The 25063-nt window shown below is 46.1% G+C and overlaps 1 protein-coding gene across 1 annotated transcript in view; it reads left to right on the top strand.

Moving 5' to 3' along the window:
* TRRAP (transformation/transcription domain associated protein) overlaps positions 1–25063 on the top strand; it is a 136828-nt gene that overhangs the window by 55360 nt on the left and 56405 nt on the right. The window contains 16 exon segments of the mRNA XM_017864450.1: positions 121–291; positions 5619–5687; positions 8432–8485; positions 11543–11662; positions 11894–12013; positions 12736–12900; positions 12979–13160; positions 13382–13580; positions 14211–14339; positions 16494–16760; positions 18408–18614; positions 19465–19623; positions 19718–19852; positions 21308–21418; positions 22681–22827; positions 24553–24766. Coding sequence (XP_017719939.1) covers positions 121–291; positions 5619–5687; positions 8432–8485; positions 11543–11662; positions 11894–12013; positions 12736–12900; positions 12979–13160; positions 13382–13580; positions 14211–14339; positions 16494–16760; positions 18408–18614; positions 19465–19623; positions 19718–19852; positions 21308–21418; positions 22681–22827; positions 24553–24766 — 2449 coding nt within the window.

Below are 25063 nucleotides of genomic sequence, written 5' to 3'. Positions count from 1 at the left end.
ACAGTATATGACTAATATTCCATCTTCCTAAGGGAGAATGGAAACTAAGGTTGAAGATGACTTCTGTTCTATTATGAAGTGTCCTCAGTTGTCTGTTTTTATTTACAACTTTTCTAATAGTTTTTAGAAGGTGCTACCATAGAAGTCGATCAAATCCACACACATATGCGACCTTTGCTGATGATGCTGGGAGATTACCGGAGCTTGACGCTGAATGTTGTGAATCGCTTGACTTCAGTCACGAGGCTCTTCCCAAATTCCTTCAATGATAAATTTTGTGATCAGATGATGGTAAGCCAAATGCGTTTAAACACTCTATAATTAACTTTAAAAAGGTTAAATTATTTTAAAAATAAATAATGCAGCTGGGCACAGTGGCCCACGCCTGTAATCCCAGCACTTTGGGAGGCCGAGGTGGGTAGATCGCCTGCAGTCATGTGTTCGAGACCAGACTGGCCAACATGATGAAACCCGTCTCTACTAAAAATACAAAAATTAGCCTGGTGTGGTGGCACGCATCTGTAATCCCAACTACTAGGGAGGCTGAGGCAGGAGAATCGCTTGAATCTGGGAGACAGGTCGCAGTGAGCCAAGACTGTGCCACTGAACTCCAGCAAGGTCAATGAGTGAAACTCCATCTCAAAAAAAAAAAAAAATTAGCCAAGCCTAGTGGCACGTGCCTGTGGTCCCAGCTTCCTGGCTCGGAGGCTGAGGTGGGAGGATCGCCGGACCATGGGAGGCGAAGGTTGCGTGAGCCGAGATGGCATCCCTGCACCCCAGTCTGGGTGACAGAGCAAGACCCTGCCTCAAAAAAAAAAAATAAATAAAATAAAATAAATAATGCATTCAGATGGCTTAAAATTGAAAAGGTGTAAAGGATATACTGCAGAAATCCTCCCTCCCACCCTGTCCTCCACCTACCCAGATCCCTCCCTGAGACAGCCAGGGTTAAGACTTTGTTGTGTATCCTTTTAGAGATGTTTTATATATGTAAGAGGACGTATGTATATATATTTTTTCCTGTGAAAAGAGGTACTATATATATTTACACAGTCCTTGCTTTTCCCATTTAACACCCATCATTTCATATCAGTACCTGAAGTACTCCATTCTGCTTTATGGCTGCATATTACCTCATGACATGGCCTTGCCATAATTTATTTAACCATGGCCTCACTGGTGAACATTTAGATTGTTCCAAGCCTTTTCATTATATCCCATGATGCACTGAAAAACTTGTTCATAATTTCACATGTGTTTATGTGTGGTGTACATTTCTAGTGGTAGAATTTCTAGATCAAAAGAATGTATGCATTTTAATCTTTTAACACCTTGTCAAATTGCTCTCCAAAAAATTTTTTACCAGTGTACACTCCTATAAAATAGATAAGTGTGCCTTCTTTCATATAGTCTTTTGTAAGAATATCAGAAGTCCTTTGGGTTTTTAGAATTACCAGAGAAATAATTATACAGGAAAAAAACCCATTTGACAGTGTTTAAAATTGAAATGTAAGTGGATGGAGGATATCATCTATTAGCTTTCTTTCGCATTCAGTTTTGCTTCTGGTAAAGGGATTTATATATAATAAACAGGATTTCATGATCCACCACTGCAAACATGAATGTATTTTTCATGTTTATGTTTCCTAAGTGGCGTTTGACCATTTGACATTTTAAGATACTGGAGCTACTTTTTTCTTTTTGGTATACCTTTCCCCCAGCTATAAACAGGAGTTTATACAATGTATCACAGTGCATAGATACATTGTATTTACATGCAGAATGTAGAGAAATATATATGAAAGACACATAGCTTTTTACCTCATCTATATGTTAGTTTCTTCACATCTACAAGTACCTAAATAATGAATAATGACCCAAACACTAAAATTGTAAGTTGTGCCCTAGTAATACATTATAATTGAAAAAGTATAATATGGAAGTGAATGTTCTAAATTGGAGACTTTCTCCTTAAGCTTCCAAATATATGTAATACACATACATACCTATCAGTTTGCATATATTCCATATATTCACAAGAGTGGCTAAAATAAATATATAAAGTTACATCACGTGTTACGGCTGAGGTGCTTTCACACATGAGGCCCATGAGCTCTGTGCATGTGTCCAAATGTCCTAATGCTTTTGTGTATGTCTCCTCTTGAAAAGTCGTCTGTCATTTTTTGCTGCCTTTGTATGCTTGCCTGAGGCAGCTTTGGTTTGTTTATTTTTATTTTTGAGGCAGAGTATGGCTCTGTTGCCTAGGCTGGAGTGCAGTGGTGTAATCCTGTCTCATTGCTACCTCTGCCTCCCGGGTTCAAGTGATTCTCCTGCCTCAGCCTCCCAAGTAACTGGGATTACACGCATCTGCCACCACACCCAGATCATTTTTTTATTTTTAGTGCAGGCTGGGTTTCACCGTGTTGGGCAGGCTGGTTTTGAACTTCTGACCTCAAGTGATTCACCTGCCTCGACCTCCCAAAATGCAGGGATTACAGATGTGAGCCACTGCGCCTGGCCTGTTTGTTTGTCTGTTTGTTTGTGAGACAGAGTCTCACTCTGTCACCCAGGCTGGAGTGCAGTGGCATGATCTCGGCTCACTGGAACCTCTGCCTCGTGGGCTCAAGTGATTCTCCTGTCTCAGCCTCCCGAGTAGCTGGGATTACAGGAGCCTGCCACCACGCCTGTATTTTTAGTAGAGATGGGATTTCATCATGTTGGCCAAGCTGGTCTTAAACTCCTGACCTCATGTGAACCACTGCACCTGGCCCAGCCTGTTTATGTTTAATCTCTAGTCTAACCCTTCAAATCTGCTGTGAGCTGGGAAATCATTCAGTGAACATTGTTACAAAGATTTTATTTTGGTGCAATATGAAGACAACTGCCTTAACGTCTGTAGTTTCTGACCAAGGCCAGTGGTCTTTCTGCCTAAAATAAATCACATGGGTTTTGTGTTAATGGTTCGTTTAGGTGAATTTTTTCCTCCCTTTTCTGCTCTCTGAGTGGTTCAAGCTGGAGGAGTTTCCATCCGGACGTTTTCATCCAGCACCCCCCTGGACTGAGTCCAGCCTGGACTTAACGTTGACGGTGCCTTTGCAATTAGTGACGGAGGTCTTCCTGAATTACACCTGCCTGCTGGGCTCTGCCAGAGGCAGTGGTAAGGGACACACTGGTCCCTATTTAGTCATGATCTTCAGAACCATGTTCAGTCACTGCTGGAGCTCTTGTTTTCCCTCATAAGCCTTTGAGTTTACTAGCTGAAGCCTTCAGCAGTATTTTTTTTTTTTTGAGACGGAGTCTCACTCTGTCTCCTAGGCTGGACTGCAGTGGCCGGATCTCAGCTCACTGCAAGCTCTGCCTCCTGGGTTTACGCCATTCTCCTGCCTCAGCCTCACAAGTAGCTGGGACTACAGGTGCCCACCACCTCGCCTGGCTAGTTTTTTGTACTTTTTAGTAGAGACGGGGTTTCACTGTGTTAGCCAGGCTGGTCTCGATCTCCTGACCTCGTGATCCGCCCGTCTCGGCCTCCCAAAGTGCTGGGATTACAGGCTTGAGCCACCGCGCCCAGCCCCTTTAGCGGTATTTTAAGAGCTAAGGCACCTTACTTTTAGGGTGGGCGTTCATGGAAACAACCCTGAAAATTAACCTTTCTTTAAGAGTTTTAGAGTTTTAGCTCTTATATTTAGGTCTTTGGCCCATTTTGAGTTCTTTCTTGTATATAGCATTAGATAAGGGTCCAACTTCATTCTTTTGCATATGAGATTCAGTTTCCTTAAGATTGAACTACTTGACATATGATTATTAAGTCTTTTATGTGGTTAGTTGGTTTTTCTGTTTGTTTATTGAGACAGGGTCTTGCTCTATCTCCCAAGCTGGAGTGCAGTGGCATGATCATAGCTCACTGCAACCTCCACCTCTTGGGTTCAAGCAATCCTCCCACCTCAGCCTCCTGAGCAGCTGGGATTATGGGCACGTGCCACCATGCCCGGCTAGTTTTTGCATTTTTAGTAGAGACAGGATCACACCATGTTGGCCAGGCTGGTCTAAAAGTCCTGGCCTCAATCGATCTGCACACCTCCCAAAGTGCTGAGATTACAGGAGTGAGCTACCGGACCTGGCCATGTGGTTGGGTGGCTTGAATAATTTCCTCACCAAGCTAAAGATGAATTTTATATACCCATTAGTGTCATTTTATTCCTTTGGGAAAAAAAGAATGGTGATGTGGCTGGCTGTTTTCTATCCCTTTAATTCTGTTACTCTCATTTATATCTTTGTGTAAGGAGCCATTCTGATAAGGAGTAGGGTTCATGAATTTCTGTTCTGGTGATTAATATCCTTTAGGGAATGTTGTTGGTAAAATGTTTAGTGCTTTGAAGAAATGTGTATTATTGTATGCATTTCTCAATGCCAGTGTTCCCGGGAACATTGACTCTGCACGATGGCGGTGTTTCATGAAACCAGTTTGTTGGCTACGTAAGGTTGGGAAATGCAGCCTCTCCAAGTTTGACATGGACTGTAAGGACGTTAAAGGCTCAGAGAAGGCTTGTCTTAGAATGGAGTGTTTAGGTGTCCAAACCATTGTTCCCTGTTCCTGTTTTACCATGGAAACCTTTTTAAAGCAACTTGTTAACTTCCTGTAGGACATCGGTGTTCTGAAGGGCAGGTTTGAACAACGCAGGATATTAAAGATGCAACTGTTATTGAATGCTCTTGTTGTGGTTTTAGCTTTAAAGCCTGGGCATTTGTCTGCCTGGTTTTGCTGGACACAGAGGCTGGAGCCTGGCTACCAGGTGCCTGGGTTAAGCTAAAGTCGAGGGTCTCTTCCCATACTTTTAAATGCAGAGTCCCTTGCTGAAGCATGGCCCTCATTCGGCAGAGGGAATTGCGGCCCTGTGGCACTCATTTGCAGTCCCTGACCAAATGGGGTCCATATCTATCTCGCCAGCCCCTTCCCGAGGGTCCCCATTGTGCCCACTGCTCCCCAGGTGCTGTGGCCGCCATTCCTTCTGTGCTGTCAGGGCCTTTGTCCTCCTCTTCTCTCTGCCCCTCTGCTTCTGGCTTTCCTGCCTTTTCCGAGTCCTGTCCTCAGCAGGAGGACCCCGACCCCCTCTCTCATCAGAGCTGGTTCCTGTCTTCCTCTTACAACACCGTAATTGTAGCTACACACAGCAGGCACCTTTATGTTTACCTTTTTCCCCATCAGACCATGGGCTTCACAAGGAGAGGGACATCAGGACAGGGATGAGGTCGGCCGCTCACGTCTCTACTGTAACACCCAGTGTGGGAGCCGACACTTCCAAGCACTCAGTGAACAGCTGGGAAACAAGTTAACAGGAAGTAAAATGGCAGGGCCTGGTATTGGAACACCCAGGAGTCAGGGTGTTTCCTTCTGTGTCAGAGCAAGTTAGCCTTTTTAGTTTGAAACATGAACAAATGCCAATTATTTTCATCACTAGTTAGATGGTTGCGCTGTTTTAATAATGGAAACGTTGCAGTTCTCAACACTAAACATGATGGAAATGAATGATTACATAGGAGTTTCCACCAGAGAGCAATACTTTGCAAGTGGAATGCACCTCTGTGAGGAAGTCGTGTCTCAGGATGTGTTTTTCCAACAGCAACATCTGCGCAAGTGGATGGAAGTGGTGGTGATCACCCACAAAGGGGGCCAGAGGAGCGACGGAAACGTGAGTGACTTGTTTGTTTCTGGGAAGGGCACCAGCCGCCATGCTGGGTCATTGCTAATGCCGGGACAGTGCTTTCATTAAAATGCGGGTCAGAAATCTAGTTTGACGTGATTATAGTCCTTGTAAATTGTTAAACACATTTGATTGGTATTCTGTTTTGCCTGTCTTTCTCTTAATTGCTGAACATTCCTTTTTATGTTTCTTTAAAATCTCCCCTTTGGTTCACTTTAATATGACTTTTCCATTGAGAATTCTGGGGGGCTTGAATGTTAGTATTTCAATTTTACCAGCTCTGCTTTAAACAGCGGATTTCCTAGCCTGTCCTTGGCAGCTGCTGTTTACATGGTGGTGCGTTCCTCAGCTATTGTTTCCATCGCTTTCCATCATGGGGTGGTCGGTAAATGTGTTTAATCATTATTGCCTGATAAAACCAACTGGAGATTTTTTAGGACTTAAAGCCTTCAGGGGAATGTAAGAAGGAATTCCATAAATACCAGCACGTGTGTTTTCAAGGTCTGCGTCATCCACCCCAATTGTTTGTCCAGTTATATGACTGACCCTTCAAAGCACATTTGTATGGTTTTAAAGGAAAACCGCTTCAGCTAAATCTTAAAGTGTCTGATGTGGGTCATTAAAGACTTTGTCTCTTAAGAATGCATGCTTTCTGCTCTTTTAAATCTAATATTATTTGTATATGTTTATTTTTTACAGTTTTTGTTTTTAACTTGATGTCCTCACAGTGGAATTGCCTTTTCCATGGGTTTCATAATCCCCAGTGAAACTTGACAACAGTGTTCCTGTTAGGGACTTCCTCATAGTTCTTCAGAGGCATAATTAACGTGGCTTTTTGTCCTCGTGTGCCTTTGCTGGATGTGTTCCATCCCAACTTGGATTTTTCTTTTCTGGCTTTATTATGCTTTGTTTTGACCATTGTGTATCAAGGTGTTTTGTTTATGTAAGTCTTGTTTCCTACTGCTTCTAAACAGCCAAGTAAGCAAAACTAAACCAGGATTTTAAACTTTTTAAAGAAGTGATATGCCACGCATGATCCTGTTGAAGGTTTGCTATTTATATACGCAGAAGAGAATCAGAAACTCTTCGTGGAGGAGAGCAGAGTATGTTAATGAGCCCAGGCTCCTGGGATGAGGTGCAGGTGTCTCTGTGCTGCTCTCCCTCTCTCATCTGTTAGGTACTTTTGCTTTACATTTTATATTTGTTTTTATAGTAAGCTGTTACTTTTCTGGAACTCAGTCAGTTCTAGAATAAACATTTAAAAAAACCTAGTGGGTAGATGAACAACCTCATTTGAATCAAAAAGATTTAATATGAAATCCTTAACTTGGCCTAGTTAAAAAAATAATAAAAGATTTCATAAAAGTTTATAGCAGATTATTTGGAGGTGGGGGTGCCGTTGTATAGGGGATGGAGTCGTGGATACTGGGAAGTCCTTGAGCTCCTCCTGGAACATTTTTATCATCCTGTGATTATATTACCTGAACATCCGAGGAGGGTCCAGCTCTGTGAGGTTGGCCGCTTGTCTGAAACTCAGAGGCCATGGTGTTTGGGGGCCCAGAGACAACCAACACGGCTGCGGCTTCATCACCTAAACCCGGGCCCAGGCCGCCATTCAGCTCCTGAATTCTGATCACATTTTAATCTTGGAGAGTAGTTTGTTCCTGTTTGGTAGCATCCCCAAATGACGTTGTTCTGTTGAGACACTACCATTGAAGATATGCTAGACAGTTGACTAAAGAAACAAGTAAAAGCTGCCCTCGAGCCTTTTTTTTTTTTTTTTTTTTTTTTTTTTTTTTGAGATGAAGCCTCTGTCACCCAGGCTGGAGTGCAATAGCACAGTCTTGGCTCACTGCAGCCTCCGCCTCCTGGGTTCAAGCAATTCTCCTGCCTCAGCCTCCCAAGTAGCTGGGATTACAGGCACCTGCCACCACATCCAGCTTATTTTTGTATTTTTAGTAGAGACTGGGGTTCACTTTGTTGGCCAGGCTGGTCTTGAACTCCTGACCTCAGGTGATCCACCTGCTTTGGCCTCCCAAAGTGCTGGGATTACAGGCGTGAGCGACTGTGCCTGGCGTGCCATGAAGCTTTGGATACCGCTGTGATCAGAGCTCTGCCCCATCACTGTGTTTAGGAAGCTTTCCTTTTTAACCGCAAGCTTACAGGGGAGAATGCATGACCACCTGTTATGCCTGTTCTCTGCGTGTGCACACATAGTGCGTGCACACACACACCCACACACAGAGCCAGTTTTAGGAAGACTGTCCTTCACTTTACATGATAACCCAGCTGTTCATTGGGTGTGGTCATGACCTAAACCACCTGGACCTCTTCTGACTATAGCCGGGAAAGAGGTTTTTGTTACTATCTTAGCACTTCATATAAAATTTGAATTGTTCACTCTACAAAAGACTTTTTTAAAATGTGCTTGCATACAACAAGGTCTTCCAGTTTCTCCCCTTTCACAAGAATCCTGAAGCTCTGTTTTGAAAACGTGCTGTAGGGAAGAAGTCCACTGTTAGACGCTCTCTGTCAGAAGGGCTGTGTTTTGACTTCGAAGGTGAAGGTGTGCTTTTTGCTGTTGAGCATTTGTTAATTACTGTGTGCTTTCTGATAATTTGTGTCTTTACTGTCTTGTTAACCCCAATAACCCTTACTGTGTTTGAGTATATGGGAAGTTTTTATGTAAATAACATAAATAGAAAAAAGATGATTTTCCTCCCCATCCTCAGGAAAGCATTTCCGAGTGCGGGAGATGTCCCTTGTCTCCATTCTGTCAGTTTGAGGTGAGAACAACCTATTAACAGTCAGTTTCTGACTTGCAATGTGAAGAACAGTTTACCTTTTCTTTTCTTTTCTTTTCTTTTTACCTTTCTGTTGCCTTTTTTCATGCTGTAATTTTTGTTTTGGTTCAGCCTGCCATGGAAGGGGTAGAGGTGAGAACTTGAGCGGAGCTACAGGAGGGGGTTGTTGTCGTTGCTGGTTTTGCTGTGACTCGTTAGCTGTGTCGTGGTTCTGTACTGGACAGAGTGCGTTGTGCCCTTGAGTGCAGTGACCTTTATTGTCTGTCTGTGGCAGAGTTGTATCAGTATCATTGCTGTGAACTGTCCAATTCCAAGCATGTTTTCTATTAGGACGTTTTAAGCAAGACTCTAAAGTTCATGTGAGAATTGCAATGTCTCAATTATATTTAAGATTGAATTAGATTTTGTGTTCGTAACCTCCATCTGAATACACATAGCTAGCAACCTCCTGAGAGGAAACTTACACAGAGTATATTGTACCTGCTAGAAGTGGAAGGAATTACATGTTCTTTCACACTACTGACTGCCCTGAATTTAAACCCTCACAGCCCGTCCCACTCACCCACCCAGTCCCCTTCATCTCTCTCTTGCATGCATACACACCACACATGCACTCACACCGCACATGCACTCACACCACACGTGCACTCACACCACACGTGCACACACACCACACGTGTGTTCACATCACACGTGCGCTCACACCACCAGTGCATTCACACCACACATGCACACACACTGATGCACTCACACCACACATGGACACACACCACACATGCTCTCACACCACACATGCACACACAACACACATGCACTCACACCACACATGCACACACACCACACATGTACACACAACACACGCACACACCACACATGCACTCACCCCATAATGCACACTCAGCACACATGCACTCACACCACACATGCACATGCAACACACATAAACACACCACACATGCACTCACACCACACGCACACACACCAGTGCACTCACACCACACATGCACACACACCACACATGCACACACACTACACATGCACTCGCACCAGTGCACATACACGTGTGCACTCATACCACACGTGCATACACACCAATGCACTCACACCAGATGGACACACACCACAATGCACACATACCACACATGCACTCACACCACATATGCACATGCAACACACAGGCACATACCACACATGCACTTGCACCACACACACACACTGCACTCACACCACACGTGCGCTCACACCACGTGTGCTCACACCACATGCGCACACAACACATGCACTCACACCACACATGCACACAACACACATACACTCACACCACACGCACACACACCAATGCACTCAACACCACACATGCACACACACATGCACTCACACCACACATGCACTCACACATGTGTACTCACACCGCGCACACACCACACATGCACTCACACCACACAAGCACTCACACCGGTGCACTCACACCATATGTGCGCTCACACATGTGCGCTCACACCACACATGCACCACACATGGGCACACACCACACATGCACACACACCCCGAGCTTTCCCTCTCGTGTAAAATGGGGATGACAGCATCTGTCACTCCTGCTTCCTAGTGGTGTTGCAAAGACCCAAAGAAGTGGTTTCTGTGACAGTGTTTTGAAAATGAAAAAACGGATTGTAAAAGTACCATTTTAGAACATTATAATTTCAGGATGGAGCTTACTCTGTCCTAAGCCTTGCAGATTCTGGGGAAGAGAATTGTAGGGGACATGGAGCTGGCCTTGAGCCCATTTTTCTCATTTCGTACCCATCTCCTGCTTTGCCTTTGGTGTAAAGAGAAATTCTGAAAGTCTCTCAGGTGCTGCTGGGAGTGAGGCCCTTCCCGACCCGTGCTGTCATCCCCATCTTACCCCGAGGATCGCAGTACACACAGCATAGTACGGCACATTGGAACGTGTCCCTCCCTGTGGCCATGGAGAATTCCTTTGAATGACAGGAGCAAAACTGGAAAGTGAGAAGGGAAAGCTGGAGCAGCAGCAGCCACCCCCGAGCTGTGAGATAGTAGAACATGCAGCACCCTTGACATTTCACACATCTTTGATTTAATTCAATGGAGCAGTTTGTCACCTTTATTTTTAGGCCTGGTTGACAAATACTTAGTACCAGGATCAGTTGTTTATATACATGGATAGTTAATTTCCAGGGTAAATACTTAAGTATTTTTTGAAGAACCTTCTCTGCTAGGGTTTTTTGTTTGTTTGTTTGTGTGGTTTTTTCTTTTTTCTTTTTTTTTTTCTTTTTGAGACTGGGTCTCATTCTGTTTCCCAGGCTGGAGTGCAGTGGCACGATCCCAGCTCACTGTAATCTCCGCCTCTCAGGTTCAAGCAGTTCTCCTGCCTCAGCCTCTGGTGTAGCTGGGACTACAGGTGCCCGCCACCACGCTCAGCTACTTTTTGTATTTTTAGTAGACAGGGTTTTGCCTTGTTGGCCAGGCTGGTCTTGAACTCCTGACCTCAGGTGATGCACCCGTCTCAGCCTCCCAGTGCTGGGATTACAGGCGTGAGCCACCATGCTGGCCTCTGCTAGGTTTTGAGGGCAAAAGATGTCTATGCCCTTAAAACTTAGTGTATTGAGAGGACCTCGTGATACCTTGGTGAAGTAGGGCATCCTCACGCTGCTCTGGCCCCAGGTGGAGTCATCCCCACTTCTGTGAGGGGACTAGCATGGCAGCCCGGTAAGGTCACCTTTACCACTCGTCAGCACGCATGACAGCAAACAGCACGATCCCATCAGGTGTACACAGTCGGCCCCTCCACACCCTGCACAATGGACAGGAACGCTGAAGGCCATATGGCAGACAGTTTCCTTAGGACACAGCACAGTTAGAACCTAAGGCTGGTAAGTTGTGGCTTTTACATGTGAACCCTTTGCTTCATTGCCTAGCCTTGCCAACATAGTTAGACTATGGTAGGGTCTGTAGTGACGTTGATCTCTGTCACTTGCAAAATTAATTGACCTATTTATAATTTCTGGTTTTCTTGATCAGGAAATGAAGATTTGCTCAGCAATTATAAACCTTTTTCATCTGATCCCGGCGGCTCCTCAGACGCTGGTGAAGCCTTTGCTAGAGGTTGTCATGAAAACGGAGCGGGCGATGCTGATCGAGGTAAGAGCCACACTGAAGGCTGCTTCTCGCTCTGCCACTCTCTGGTGCTTGTAGCATCCTCACTTGATTGTATTTTCAACGGACAGATGGAACAGCTTAAAGACATTCAATGTCAGTATTTGCTTGTGGGTGTTCATGTACTCCAGTAACAAGGGACTGTGTTAGGTAGACAGAGCCTCAAGCTCTGAGGAGAGGAAGGTGTGAAATGCAGCGTTCCCACATGTTTTGCAGGCGGGGAGTCCATTTCGAGAGCCCCTGATCAAGTTCCTGACTCGGCACCCCTCGCAGACAGTGGAGCTGTTCATGATGGAAGCCACCCTGAACGATCCCCAGTGGAGCAGAATGTTTATGGTGAGAGCTGTGAGCAGCTGGAGTCAGGGGTCCCTGCAGATGCGTGTGAGCTGTTGTGCTCTGACATGTTCAGTTCATATTTCACTGTTCAGTGTCCTGGCTGCTTGTTTCTTAGATCCATTTGACTATTGGAAACATCATTGCTGTTTGGTTGTGTCTGTGAAACGCGCAGGTCTAGGAACCACTCTTTGTAGGACTTTGGTGGTGGTAGCAAATAAATGCTCTGCCGGGATTATACAATCATAAAGTATGGTTACTGTTTAAAAGTACATTTTAAAGGCCCTCACCTGTAATCCCAGCACTTCGGGAAACTGAGGCGGGTGGTTTACTTGAGCCCAGGAGTCTGAGACCAGCATGGGCAACAGAGTGAGACCTTGTCTGTACAAAAAATATGAAAATTAGCCGGGCATGGTGGCGCATGCCTATAGTCCCAGCTACTCAGGAGCCTGAGGTGGGAGGATTGCTTGAGCTCAGGAGTTGGAGGCTGCAGTGAGCTATGATTTTACAACTGTACTTCAGCCTGGGCAACAGACCCAAGACTCTGTCTCTTTTAAAAGAAAACAAGCATTTTAAAAGCATGTGTGTGGTGCTTTTTTGGTAAGCCTTCCTCGAGAGATTTAGAAAGATTTTTCAAAGGTTTAGAAAGATTTAAAATTCATATCCTCTAACTTTCTATGAGTTTGATTAGCTTAAAACGGCTTTTCTATTTGTTTTGCTTTCAGAGTTTTTTAAAACACAAAGACGCCAGACCTCTGCGGGATGTGCTGGCCGCCAACCCCAACAGGTTCATCACCCTGCTGCTGCCGGGGGGTGCCCAGACGGCTGTGCGCCCTGGCTCGCCCAGCACCAGCACCATGCGCCTGGACCTCCAGTTCCAGGCCATTAAGGTAGCGCCCCTACCTCCGGCCCCCGATGCCCAGGGGTTTAATCGAGACACTGTCCCCTAATTGTCTCTTCTTTGACAGATCATAAGCATTATAGTGAAGAACGATGACTCCTGGCTGGCCAGCCAGCACTCTCTGGTGAGCCAGTTGAGACGTGTGTGGGTGAGTGAGACTTTCCAAGAGAGGCACCGCAAGGAGAACATGGCAGCCACCAACTGGAAGGAGCCCAAGCTGCTGGCCTACTGCCTGCTGAACTACTGCAAGTGGGTGCCTCCTCCACCCTGCTCCGCGGGACCGGCTCTGGACCAAAAGTTCAGCCGGAGCCTCCTTCTAGTCTGTACAAGGCTGTGGTCATGGGATACGTGCAGTCGGATTGGTTGTAGAGAATGGGCCATGTCTCTGAGTTGTTTCAAGGCAAGTCAGAGGCGTAGTTGTTAATGAAATTTGCTGTAAGTTAACCTGTCGTCTTCTTTTGACTCTCCAGAAGGAATTACGGAGATATAGAATTGCTGTTCCAGCTGCTCCGAGCCTTTACTGGTCGTTTTCTCTGCAACATGACATTCTTAAAAGAGTATATGGAGGAAGAGATTCCCAAAAATTACAGCATCACTCAGAAACGTGCCCTGTTTTTTCGCTTTGTAGACTTCAACGACCCCAACTTCGGAGATGAATTAAAAGCTAAAGTGAGTCCCACTCTGATGCTGTAGAAGGCTACGGGTATTTGATCTGGTTTTCTAGGGAACCTCAGGCCCTTTTCTTTTTTCGCTGTGTCTCCCTTGATTAAATAGTAGAGTGAGCCAGGTGCTGTGGCACGTGCCTGTAATCCCAGGTACTCAGGAGGCCACGGCAGGAGGATTGCTTGAGCTCAGGAGTTGAAGGCTGCACTGAGCTATAATCACACCATTGCATCCCATCGTGGGTGACACAATGAGACTCTGTATCAAGAAAAAAATAACAACTAGTGGGCCAGGCTGTAGGTGAGAAAATGCCATTGCTGAGGAATGTCAGGTTCGTGCAGCAGTGACCCAGCGGTGAACGGTGGTTTGTTAATTGCCTTGTTTTTAGAAAATGGCTTGTTTGACGTGAAAAGAATAAACCAGGCTGACATCTCTTTTCCACAAGTTTTTAACCTACCTTTCTAGTTGCTCTTTGTGTAGAAGTCAAGGTTGGTAGTCTCACCCCGGGTTGAGTTCCAACTTGATGGTGTGGTATGGCCGAGATTGGCTGTTCTTCCCAGCTTACTGAAGAAACAAACAGCATGGCTTTGTTTTTCTCCTTCATTATTTAAACTTTTTCTTTTTTTTTTTTTGTAGGTTCTACAGCATATATTGAATCCTGCTTTCTTGTACAGCTTTGAGAAGGGGGAAGGAGAGCAGCTATTGGGACCTCCCAATCCAGAAGGAGATAACCCAGAAAGCATCACCAGTGTGTTTATTACCAAGGTGGTATCACTACGTGCATGGGCGTGAAAAATAACCTGGCATGTGGATGAATGTCTGTGTGTGTGTGTTAAGAGGGTTTCACTGAAATAAGTTTGTTCCCCAACACGTTTATTTTCGTGATTGTGTTAGTTTATAGCAAACCATCACATTACCATTCTTATTAGTGCGTTTTTGAAGGCAGCCTTACTTTGGAATGAATTAACTTTCCCACATTAATAGATTCTAATCAGAAATGGAATAGATCTCAATGAAAATTCATATAGCAGTTATTTTGTGAAAACCTCTGGCTGGTCAGCAGAGTTTCTGTGTTCTGTTTTCATCTTCAGTTTTTACAAAAGACTCTCCTAACAGCCAGTGAGCATATGAGACTGCCTGCAGTAGCCGCTGTGACTCCTCCTTGTCCAGTGAATGAAACCCCGTGGTGGCTGTAGTCCGGTCTGAAATGAGCTCGGTTTTAACATCTCTGTGCTTTACAGTTTGTGTTAGAGAGGGTTTTTGGAATTAAATGCCTGCATCGTGTTATTTCCCCAAGGCTTACTGTATTGATCCTCACTGTTAGAGGCTGTGTTTGCCCTGAGATTCTCACATAGAGTGTTTGTTGGAATGCTGTGTGTTGGCGTTCCTCATCAGAAATACAGATTGCTGGTTTGCTTAGCCATTTTGTCCTGGGATCAAGGCAGAGGGGACCGTTGTTTCCATTAGCAGATTCCTGGAGCTTACATAGTCTTTGTCCTTTCAGACGGGCCTCCTTCCTGCAGTGTTGACATCTGATCCCCAGGATCAGAGTGAGCCCAAACATTTACTCTTGGTCTCCATAGTGATATTTGCCTTATTCTGGGCAAGTGTAGGGAGATGGGGTCCAGACGGGACCCCTTCCCCTTTGTTACCTTCTCCAGGCTGTGTCTCCTGGGTCAGATGCTGCCGCTACAGGGATTTTGAACGTCAGGATGAGGAGAAAAGGAGCTGGCAGGCTGGAGGCTGCGGATGCAGGTGTGGGCCTGCCAAGAAGCAGTACATCTAGGGAAGAGAGGACCTTGGGGCTAAAAGGGACCTTGATGAAAACATGATTATAATGGAAGACTTCAGTCTGTCTGTTTTTCAGAATTAATAAGACCTGGTAGATAGACAGTGGTTAGGATACTTCGTTGAACTGAATGACACTGCCATTATACTTGATTTAATAGAGACATGTAGAGTATTCCTCAAACAAGGTACGTTTGTTTTCTTATGTCTGTGAAACACTTAAAAAATCTGTCAGATGCTTTCAAAACTGTAACAGTTTTTTGAAAGTAGACATTTTTCCAGGCCACATTTTCTGATCATAATGCAGAAAAATAAGGAGTAGACAAAAGTTGACCAGGAAAAAAAAAATCTCAACTATTTGGAAATTAAGAAACTCAGTCCTAAATCCCCTTGAATCAAAGAATTCTTCTTTTCCACCTCACCCTCCTCCAGCCCCTGCATCCTGACTCTTAAGCCTGCCCTATTTAAATGTTGAAATAAATTTGGTGAATTTCTCATCCATATGTAAACCAAAAAGTACCTGAGATGGATCTCAATCAATTTAGAAATTTATTTTGCCAAAGTTAAGGATGTGTCCGGGAGAGACATTTGTGCCTTTCTCTAAAAATGGCTTTGAGGGCTTCAGTGTTTGAAGGGGAAAAGTCGGCTGAAGGGGAAAGGGGGAGGGTGTGGCCATCCACACACTGCCAAAGAAGGGGAGCAGGTGGGGGAAGAGTCAGTTCTGTGTTCATCTCATGCTCAGTAAGTCAGCACGTTATATAAGATAAGGTGAACACGGGGTCGTTACCTGTGGAGATCATTAACCTTTCATCTGTAGCTCTGCTTAGGATCAAAAGGAGCCAGTTTCTTGCATAACTTAGCTTTCAGCTTAATTTTTTCCATTGGGCAGAGCCAATTGGGGTCCTGAGATTTTTTTCTCCTTTCACATATATATGAAGGAAAATGGATAGGATGTTATTGATAACCTCACTGTAAAACTTCACGTTACATACTGTGTGTGTGTGTGTGTGTGTGTGTGTGTGTGCGCGCGCGCGCGCGCGCATATTTTTAAGGCTTAAACCTGCTGTGTGACCCTCAGTCAGTAATCCAGTTCACAACTGGAAATGAGTCCTTCCCGCTGTCCCCGCACAGGTCCTGGACCCCGAGAAGCAGGCGGACATGCTGGACTCGCTGCGGATCTACCTGCTGCAGTACGCCACGCTGCTGGTGGAGCACGCCCCCCACCACATCCACGACAACAACAAGAACCGCAACAGCAAGCTGCGCCGCCTCATGACCTTTGCCTGGCCCTGCCTGCTCTCCAAGGCCTGCGTGGACCCGGCCTGCAAGTACAGCGGACACTTGCTCCTGGCGCACATTATTGCCAAATTCGCCATCCACAAGAAGATCGTCCTGCAGGTATTTTGCAAGTCCCCTCCTGTCCATCGACATCCATGTGAATTCCATGTGGTGCACTTGGCTCCCTGGCTCAGTCTCAGCCTCTCCTGTTGTCTTTTCCCAATACCGATGAAAACTATGAAAATGTAGACACTCTGTGATTCCATTTAGAAGACCCTAGGGCACTCGAATTCAGAGAGACAAAGTAGAATAGAGATTGCGGCGTGGGGGGAGAGGGGGTGGGGAGCGAGTGTTGAATGGTGCAGAGTTTCAGCCTGGGAAGATGCAAACGTTCTGGAGATGGTGGGGCTCGTGGCTGCACACAGTGTGAAGGTGCCAAGCGCCACTGGGCTGTGCACCCAAAATTGGGTAAGATGGTACATTCTGTGTTACGTGTGCTCTACCGTTTGTGGGGAAAACACCCCATGCTGTGAGCCCTCCCATGACTGTCCACGCTCTCCCTTCCTCCCCCATTCCTGCTCTGCCCTCTCGTTCCTCTCTCTCATGACTGTCCACGCTCTCCCTTCCTCCCCCATTCCTGCTCTGCCCTCTCGTTCCTCAACAGCTTTGCTTTTAAAAGGAAAGGCCACCCTTTCCATCTCAAGCTTCTCTGTCCATTGCATTTTAGCTTCTGACTCTGACATTCCATGGCAGATGTTATAATATTCAAGGGCTCTAGCCCACTTCTGTTAGCCAAAGACAATAGGTACCTTTGGATCCGTATCTCATGAGCTTGTTGCTGTGCAGCTCGTATTGAGCACCTCTTCCTGGAGTCCCTCAGTGGTTTGGACTCTGAGGTCGGGCACCCCGGGTTTGAGTGTTGTTTCTTCCACTCACACGGTGTGTGCCCTTTGGCAAGTGAATGTCTCTGTGTGAGAATTAAATGTAATACTCCACTCGAGCTTGCAGCATTTGATCACTGATAGTTCTTTTCTTCTGTGAGACCATCTTTGATGGCTTTCCCCTGACATCTTTCTCTTGTGAACCTCTGTTGAACTCTGCACCCCAATCAAGCCAGTGGCCTTTCACATCCCCTCCCATGGGCCCTTGATCTAGAACTCCAGCCTCAGGGCTGCACTGCCCTCCACTAGTTGTCTCAGAGACAAACACTCAAGAACTCTGTGACCTTCTCTGCTCTTCCCCAGTGCACAGGCACCAGCAGGTTCTGCAGCTTCTAACACCCACCCTGTCGCCTCCACCCTCAGGACTGGTCTTCTCTGCTTTCCCATGACCTCACATCAGGGCCTCACCTCTCAAACTTGAATGACTACAGCTGCCACTTCTCAGCGCCTCTCCTTTTGGCCCTGTTTACTTTATTTCCCATCCCGCAGCCGGAGGGAGATAAGCCGTGTACCTCCCTAACTCGCTGCTGGTTAGGTGGGACGTGGGATCTCTGCAGGGAGCTTGGTCTTATCTGTCTGCATGCCCTGGCCTAGTTCAGCACGGGCGCATAGTAGGTGCATTATAAATACTAGAATGAATGTATTCATTGGTCAAAACTTAACGAAACAGAAAGCAACTGAGTTGTTTCCTAATAAGAAAGTCCTAAGAAATGTTTAGAAAATTGTTTTGGAAAAGTATCATGTCTCGATACCAAAGGATTGTTTGTCTTGTTGTTTTTTAAAGCCCGCCTTCTCATTCTCCATAAGCGTCTCTTCCCTGTTTTAGGTTTTTCATAGTCTCCTCAAAGCTCATGCAATGGAAGCTCGAGCGATCGTCAGACAGGCGATGGCCATTCTGACCCCGGCGGTGCCGGCCAGGATGGAGGACGGGCACCAGATGCTGACCCACTGGACCCGGAAGATCATCGTGGAGGAGGGGCACACTGTCCCGCAGCTGGTCCACATCCTGCACCTGATAGTGCAACACTTCAAGGTGTGTAGGAGGGACAGTGGGCTGCGGGGCATGCATCTTCAGGCATTTTCTTTGAACCTTCTTCACCTTGTCTTGTTCTGCAATTATCAGGTGGTTCATCTTTTAGTAAGGCTACTTCTGGTTCATTGATTAGTTTGTGTGATTAGTTTGTCTATGTGTGTATGGCTTTATCAGCATGGAAATTGCTGTAATATAGAGAATATGTCACAGGTGTGTGCATCTTTGCGTCTAAGGCTACATTTCTGTCGTAAATACTGTGCTTAGTTAACCCTTGTATGCTGCTGAGTTTGCACCTTAAGGTGGGAGATAGTCCTCATTGACTCCAGATTTCCATCACTTGACTTGGAAAGTTACTCATGTTGCTGGCACCTCCTTCTCTATGACCAAATCACCCCTTTTGTGGGATTTATTTATATGTAAATGTTTCTTGTAGATTTGGGGTAGAAGAGAAAGGATTGAGTTGAAAGCAAATTCTTTTATAGCCACCTCTTAGAGGAACTTTGCTTTTTGGTATGTCTTAAACTTTTACAATGTCAAATCTGAAGTTTGATACATGTGATTAGACTCAGCTTCCTGTCTGAAGAGAATTTGATTTTTCAAGACTGAAGGATACTATTGTAATGAGATGTAGTTGGGGCAGGGGAGGGTGATAAACACACATACGTAAGGCAGTGAGAATTTCCTTGGTAGGGTTAGGATTCCGAATTCTTGAGCATCAGGTTGGGTTGTGTGTATATGTTGGGGCTGAGAGGCACGTCACGGGGGTGTGTGTGTGCACGTGCGCACACGTGCATGCGCTCTGGGACCAAGGTCCCATGTTCCCGGCGTGATGCTGGCCCTGCGCCCGCAGGTGTACTACCCGGTACGGCACCACTTGGTGCAGCACATGGTGAGCGCCATGCAGAGGCTGGGCTTCACACCCAGTGTCACCATCGAGCAGAGGCGGCTGGCCGTGGACCTTTCTGAAGTTGTCATCAAGTGGGAGCTGCAGAGGATCAAGGACCAGCAGGTAGGGGTGTCAGCCTTGGGGGCGCGCCGATCGTCTTCCTTCGACTTCTCCCTAGAAATCAATCAGTAAAGCCAAGCGCCTGTGTGTTTTTAAGCCGGATTCAGATATGGACCCAAATTCCAGTGGAGAAGGAGTCAATTCTGTCTCATCCTCCATTAAGAGAGGCCTGTCCGTGGATTCTGCCCAGGAAGTGAAACGCTTTAGAACGGCCACCGGAGCTATCAGTGCAGTAAGATCACGTGTGCCTCTGTATGGGTGCTGCGCAGTCTGCTGGGAGTCGGTTTGTTTATTCCCTACATTTAGAATGTGAGCTCAGTGCCCAGCTGCGTTCAGGAGAGGCAGCTGGGAACAGCTATGCTTACCAGATTGGAACTCCAGGACATGTCACTCATGCCAGGGGTTCCCAGGTCACCAGACATGCTTGCCTCTGCGTTCAGTTCATACCATTAAAGTTCTGTCGATGATGGTTGATTACTTGCAGAAAGGCATCTAGAGAAACTCTTTGAAGTAAGGAGTTGATTAAGAACATGTGCCCGTGCCGGTGCTGAGATCAGTTTCTGAAAAGGACATGTGTTCTGTTTCACGAGGCAGCCACCAAGAGGGTCCTGGGTATTGCCCCTTGTGGAGTGGTGGCCCTAGGAGCCCTGAGTCTGACCTCAGCTGGTGTCATGGACCTGCTGGCTTGTGGACACAGGCCTGGCTGCCCCACTTTTGGCTTCGTAGGTCTGAGGCTGAGCTCTTCTCCCATCCTCACCATCCCCCATCTTGTGTGGCACCCACATCTGCTCTCCGCTCCTGTTAGAAACCTGGCACTGTCTGCACTTTGTCATTTGGCCTCTCTCTACACATCTGGTCTGGAGCAAGTCTCACTGACTCTGCCACAAATAACCCATCCCTGCCTCCACACTGTGGTCCCAGCCTCTGTCACCCCTCGCAGGGTGACAGATGGGAGCTGCTCAACTGCCTCCCTGTTCCTCTCTCCACCTCCACTTTTATTCCCTTTTGATTTTTCACAAAGCAGTCAGACTTCCACAAAAGTTGCCTTTCGCAACTTGAATCGGGAAGCTGGTTGAAGGGTACGTGAGACCTCTGTAGTGTTTTTGTAAAAATCTCTTGTGGATCTTATAAACCTTTGGAAATAAAAAGTTGAATCAAGTCAGGTTGCCATTCCCCTTGCTCAAACCCTCCCCTTGACCTTGGCACTCCAGGCCCGGGTGACCAGGCCCTGCTGATGGCTCTTGGCCCCCAGCACCATCTCGGTGCTCGGCCGTGTGGGCCATCCCTCTGCTCTAAACGCACCCCTGGTTCTGGCCCTGTGCCCACTCAGGATGCGTACCCTGGCCTTTTCTCTCCACTGGGAGCCGTCTTCTCTTCTTTTTTCTCATGGCCGCCTTCGTCTCAACCTAAAGACCCCTTGATGTCATCCTGGGCCTTGGCACTTTTGTTCTCCATCACATGAGCCATTATTTTGCATGGCTGCTCTGTTGACTAGCCATCTTCCCTCCTGCTGGCTGTGTTGACTTCACCAGGGCAGAGACCACATCTGTCTTTGGTATCCCCAGCGTACAGACCTGCCTCTGTCCCTGGGAGGTATCGCATACCCATTAGCTGTGTGAAAAGTCAAGCCTGGGTTGGAAATTCATGTTGCGATTCTCTTCCTGCCTGAAAGGAGGTCCTTTTCCAGGTATTTGGGAGGAGCCAGTCCCTACCTGGAGCAGACTCTCTCCTCGCCAAGCCCATTGACAAGCAGCACACAGACACTGTGGTGAACTTCCTCATCCGCGTGGCCTGTCAGGTATGGGATCTGAGTGCCCTGTGTTAGGGCTTCTGCAGACTGGAGGCTACTGACTAACACCCCAGGAGGTTATCTGTGACAGTTTCGTCAAAAAAGATACAGACAAACCAAGGTCTGCGAGCTGGTTCTGTCATTTTCATACCAAATGCACTTGATTTTGTGGCAGGTTAACATTTCCTAAATCTACCTGTGTCTTATATTGATATGTTTTTTTTTTTTTTTTTTTTTTTTTTTTGAATTGGAGTCTCGCTTTGTCGTCCAGGCTGGAGTGCAGTGATGCGATCTTGGCTCACTGCAACTTCGACTCAGATTCAAGTGATTCTCATCCCTCAGCCTCCTGAGTTGCTGGGATTATAGGCACCCACCACCACGCCCAGCTAATTTTTGTATTTTTGGTAGAGATGGGGTTTCACCACATTGGCCAGGCTGGTCTCAAACTCCTGACTTCAAGTGATCTGCCCACCTTGGCCTCCCAAAGTGCTGGGATTGCAGGCATGAGCTACCGTGCCCAGCCTGATATGATTTTTTTAAAAAGCCTTTCACTCTTTCAGTGGTAATAAAATAATGATGTGTCTTCTAATTGACGGTAGGTAAGCATTGGTGGAATATGGTAGACCGTGATCTCAGCTGATCGTTTAACTTCCAAGTGTTCTTTTTGCATCCTTAAGATGGGAATGGTACACAGTTCAGTAAAGGATGAGATGATCCAACCTACAGAAAGAATGGACATTTAGCAGTTTCAGTGCTTTGATAACTTGGGTTTATTTATCATTCACATCAATCTGTATCTTCATAGAATTTTTGGAAATTCATTTCTGAAACTTTGTATTTCGAAAAACCATTGTAAATGAAATTTTCCTAAATTTTTAGTTCTTATTCCTGTTAAACAAAATAATATATCTGACAGTTCTGTTGATAATCTCCAAGTACTGAAAAGGATCTGCTAAGTACCTAACCAATAGATAATTCCTTGCCTCCCTGCAATGTGCAGAGAGGTCCTATGGGGAGCCAGCAGGGCCCACAAGCCATTGCAGGTCACCACAGATGCGCTGCAGAGGAGGGGGCCATGAGGGGTCACGAGTCAGGCTGGTCGGGGAAGGTGTCCAACTGTGTGGAGGTCAGACGGAAGAGGGGTGGCTGTGAGGCGAAGATCTGAGACAGCCAGGTGCAAGGGCCCGGGCACAGTTGAGACGTGCTGTCACTGGAATGACTGTAAACTCAGATGCAGTGAAATGCCGGCTGTAACTAGGATGAATTCCTAGGTTAATGACAACACCAACACGGCGGGGTCCCCTGGGGAGGTGCTCTCTCGCCGGTGTGTGAACCTTCTGAAGACCGCGTTGCGGCCAGACATGTGGCCCAAGTCGGAACTCAAGCTGCAGTGGTTCGACAAGCTGCTGATGACTGTGGTGAGTTCTAATGTCTGAAGGGCCAGGGCAGGGCCACCAAGGCCACTAGTGGATACTGTCACCTGGGCAGGGACTGCATGTTTGTGGATCACTCTGAGCCTGACCCCTAAGCCCCAAATCTCCTGTTGCTTTTGCCAGTCATGGCCTCTCCCTTGTTGCCCTCCACTGCTGATACCAGGGAGAGAGTTTGACTAATAGATGGTGGCTTTGCTCTTGAGGCTTGAGGAGTTCGAGACCAGTCTGAGCAGCATAGTGAGATCCCAACTCTGCAAAAGAGAAGAGAGAAAATTAGCTGGGCATGATGGTGTGAGCTTGTAGTCCCAGCTACTCAGAATAGGCTAAAGCAGGAGGGTTGGCTGAAGCTGGGAGGTTGAGGCTGCAGCGAGCTGTGATTGGTGTCACTGCAATACAGCTTGGGAGACAGAGCAAGCAAGATCTGGTCTCTTAGAAAAAAACAAAAGGAAAGACTGACTTCGGAACTTGAGCTCTCATGCTGGCCCCAACTACACGTAGGAGTGTTTAACCTTAATACAGTTGTCTTGCATTTTGTGGACTCATTCCTAAAACTTACCTACCAGTTGGCTTGGGATAAGCATTTTTAGTTGACTGTTGCAACAACCTTTAAGATGAGCTTTGGATTTTTAAAACAGATTTTAATGATGGAGCTATAATTTGTTATCAAGTACCGTGTAGCACTTAGGTAACAAGGAGCTAGTCCCAGAATGCTAACTATTTTATTTTGGTGGCTGTTTTTTTTGCTTATAAAAACCTTGATCCTGTACTTTTCTGGTGGCAGCAAAAGCTATTTTCTTGCCTTATCCAGATTTGTTTTTCTAGCTCTTGATAGGATTTGGAAACTTTTACTACTGAGATTATAAAACCTATTGCAAGTGCTTGTTATTCTGGACTGCGGAGACCATGTTGCTTCTGTTTGACCTCTGCTGTGAACCATGAACTCTGTCTTCTATTTTATCCTGTTTCTTTGGTTTGTTTTTATTAGTTTTTAGTGCTGCCATCATCTGTTAGTTGACTCCATGATACGTAGTTTGAAAGATGCTTCTCTTTGGAAGGATGTTTGTTTTTTGTTTTTGTTTCGTTTTTTTGAGACAGTCTCAGTCTGTCGCCCAGGCTAGAGAGCAGTGGCACAGTCTCGGCTCACTGCAACCTCCTCCTCCTGGGCTCAAGCAATTCTCATGCCTCAGCCTCCTGAGTAGCTGAGACTACAGGCATTTGCCACCATGCCTGGCTTTTTTTTTTTTTTTTTTTTTTTGTATTTTTAGTAGAGACGGGGTTTTGCTATGTTGACCAGGCTGGCCTCAAGTGATCCATCCACTTCAGCCTCCCAAACTGCTGGGATTACAGGCGTGAGCCACTGAGCCCGGCCTGGAAGGATATTTGTATTTTTATATCTTAAGAAAATGGGAAGAGAAAAGCAAAATTCATTGCAGGAACTTTTTTAGAATTTTATCGATTTCAAGATGTTAATATTGTTTATTATTGAATATTAATATTTGAATGAGTCTTTTTAAAAGAGTTTGAGTACATATTTAAAGTGATTTTATAAAGTAATCATACTTGTGAAATCCAGTTGTCATTCTCTAGTGGTTTTTTTACTTAGTCTCCAAATAATTAATCCAGTGCTAGATTTCACCAGATCTTGTTTCTAGAATTTGTTGTCGTTGAGTGTTCATTTCCTCTGTGAGTGGCCTGTGTTCTCCATTCCAGGAGCAGCCAAACCAAGTGAACTATGGGAATATCTGCACGGGACTAGAAGTGCTGAGCTTCCTGCTAACTGTCCTGCAGTCCCCAGCCATCCTCAGTAGCTTTAAACCCCTGCAGCGTGGAATCGCCGCCTGCATGACCTGTGGAAACACCAAGGTGTTGCGAGCCGTCCACAGCCTTCTCTCGCGCCTCATGAGCATTTTCCCAACGGAGCCGAGTATGTGACCTTCCCATCGGTGCTTTTCTTTCAGAGTGGTCAGTGGGCGCGCTTGCTGTGAGAGCACTCGTCCTCCAGTTACTGTGTCGAGCGCTTTGTTTTCGCTTTCCTTTCTACTTGACGTGGAGACATAGAATGGGCCAGGTGCGGTGGCTCACACCTGTAATCCCAGCACTTTAGGAGGCCAAGGTGGGCGGATCACCTGAGGTCAGGAGTTCGAGACTGGCCTGACCGATGTGGAGAAGCCCTGTCTCTACTAAAAATACAAAATTAGCTGGGCGTGGTGGTGCATGCCTG

This window comes from Rhinopithecus bieti, unplaced genomic scaffold, assembly GCF_001698545.2.
Source record: "Rhinopithecus bieti isolate Rb0 unplaced genomic scaffold, ASM169854v2 scaffold_2723, whole genome shotgun sequence".
Classification (NCBI taxonomy): Eukaryota; Metazoa; Chordata; class Mammalia; order Primates; family Cercopithecidae; genus Rhinopithecus; species Rhinopithecus bieti.
The sequence above is the reverse complement of the archived record's forward strand: the minus strand, read 5'-3'. Positions and strand labels throughout refer to the sequence as shown.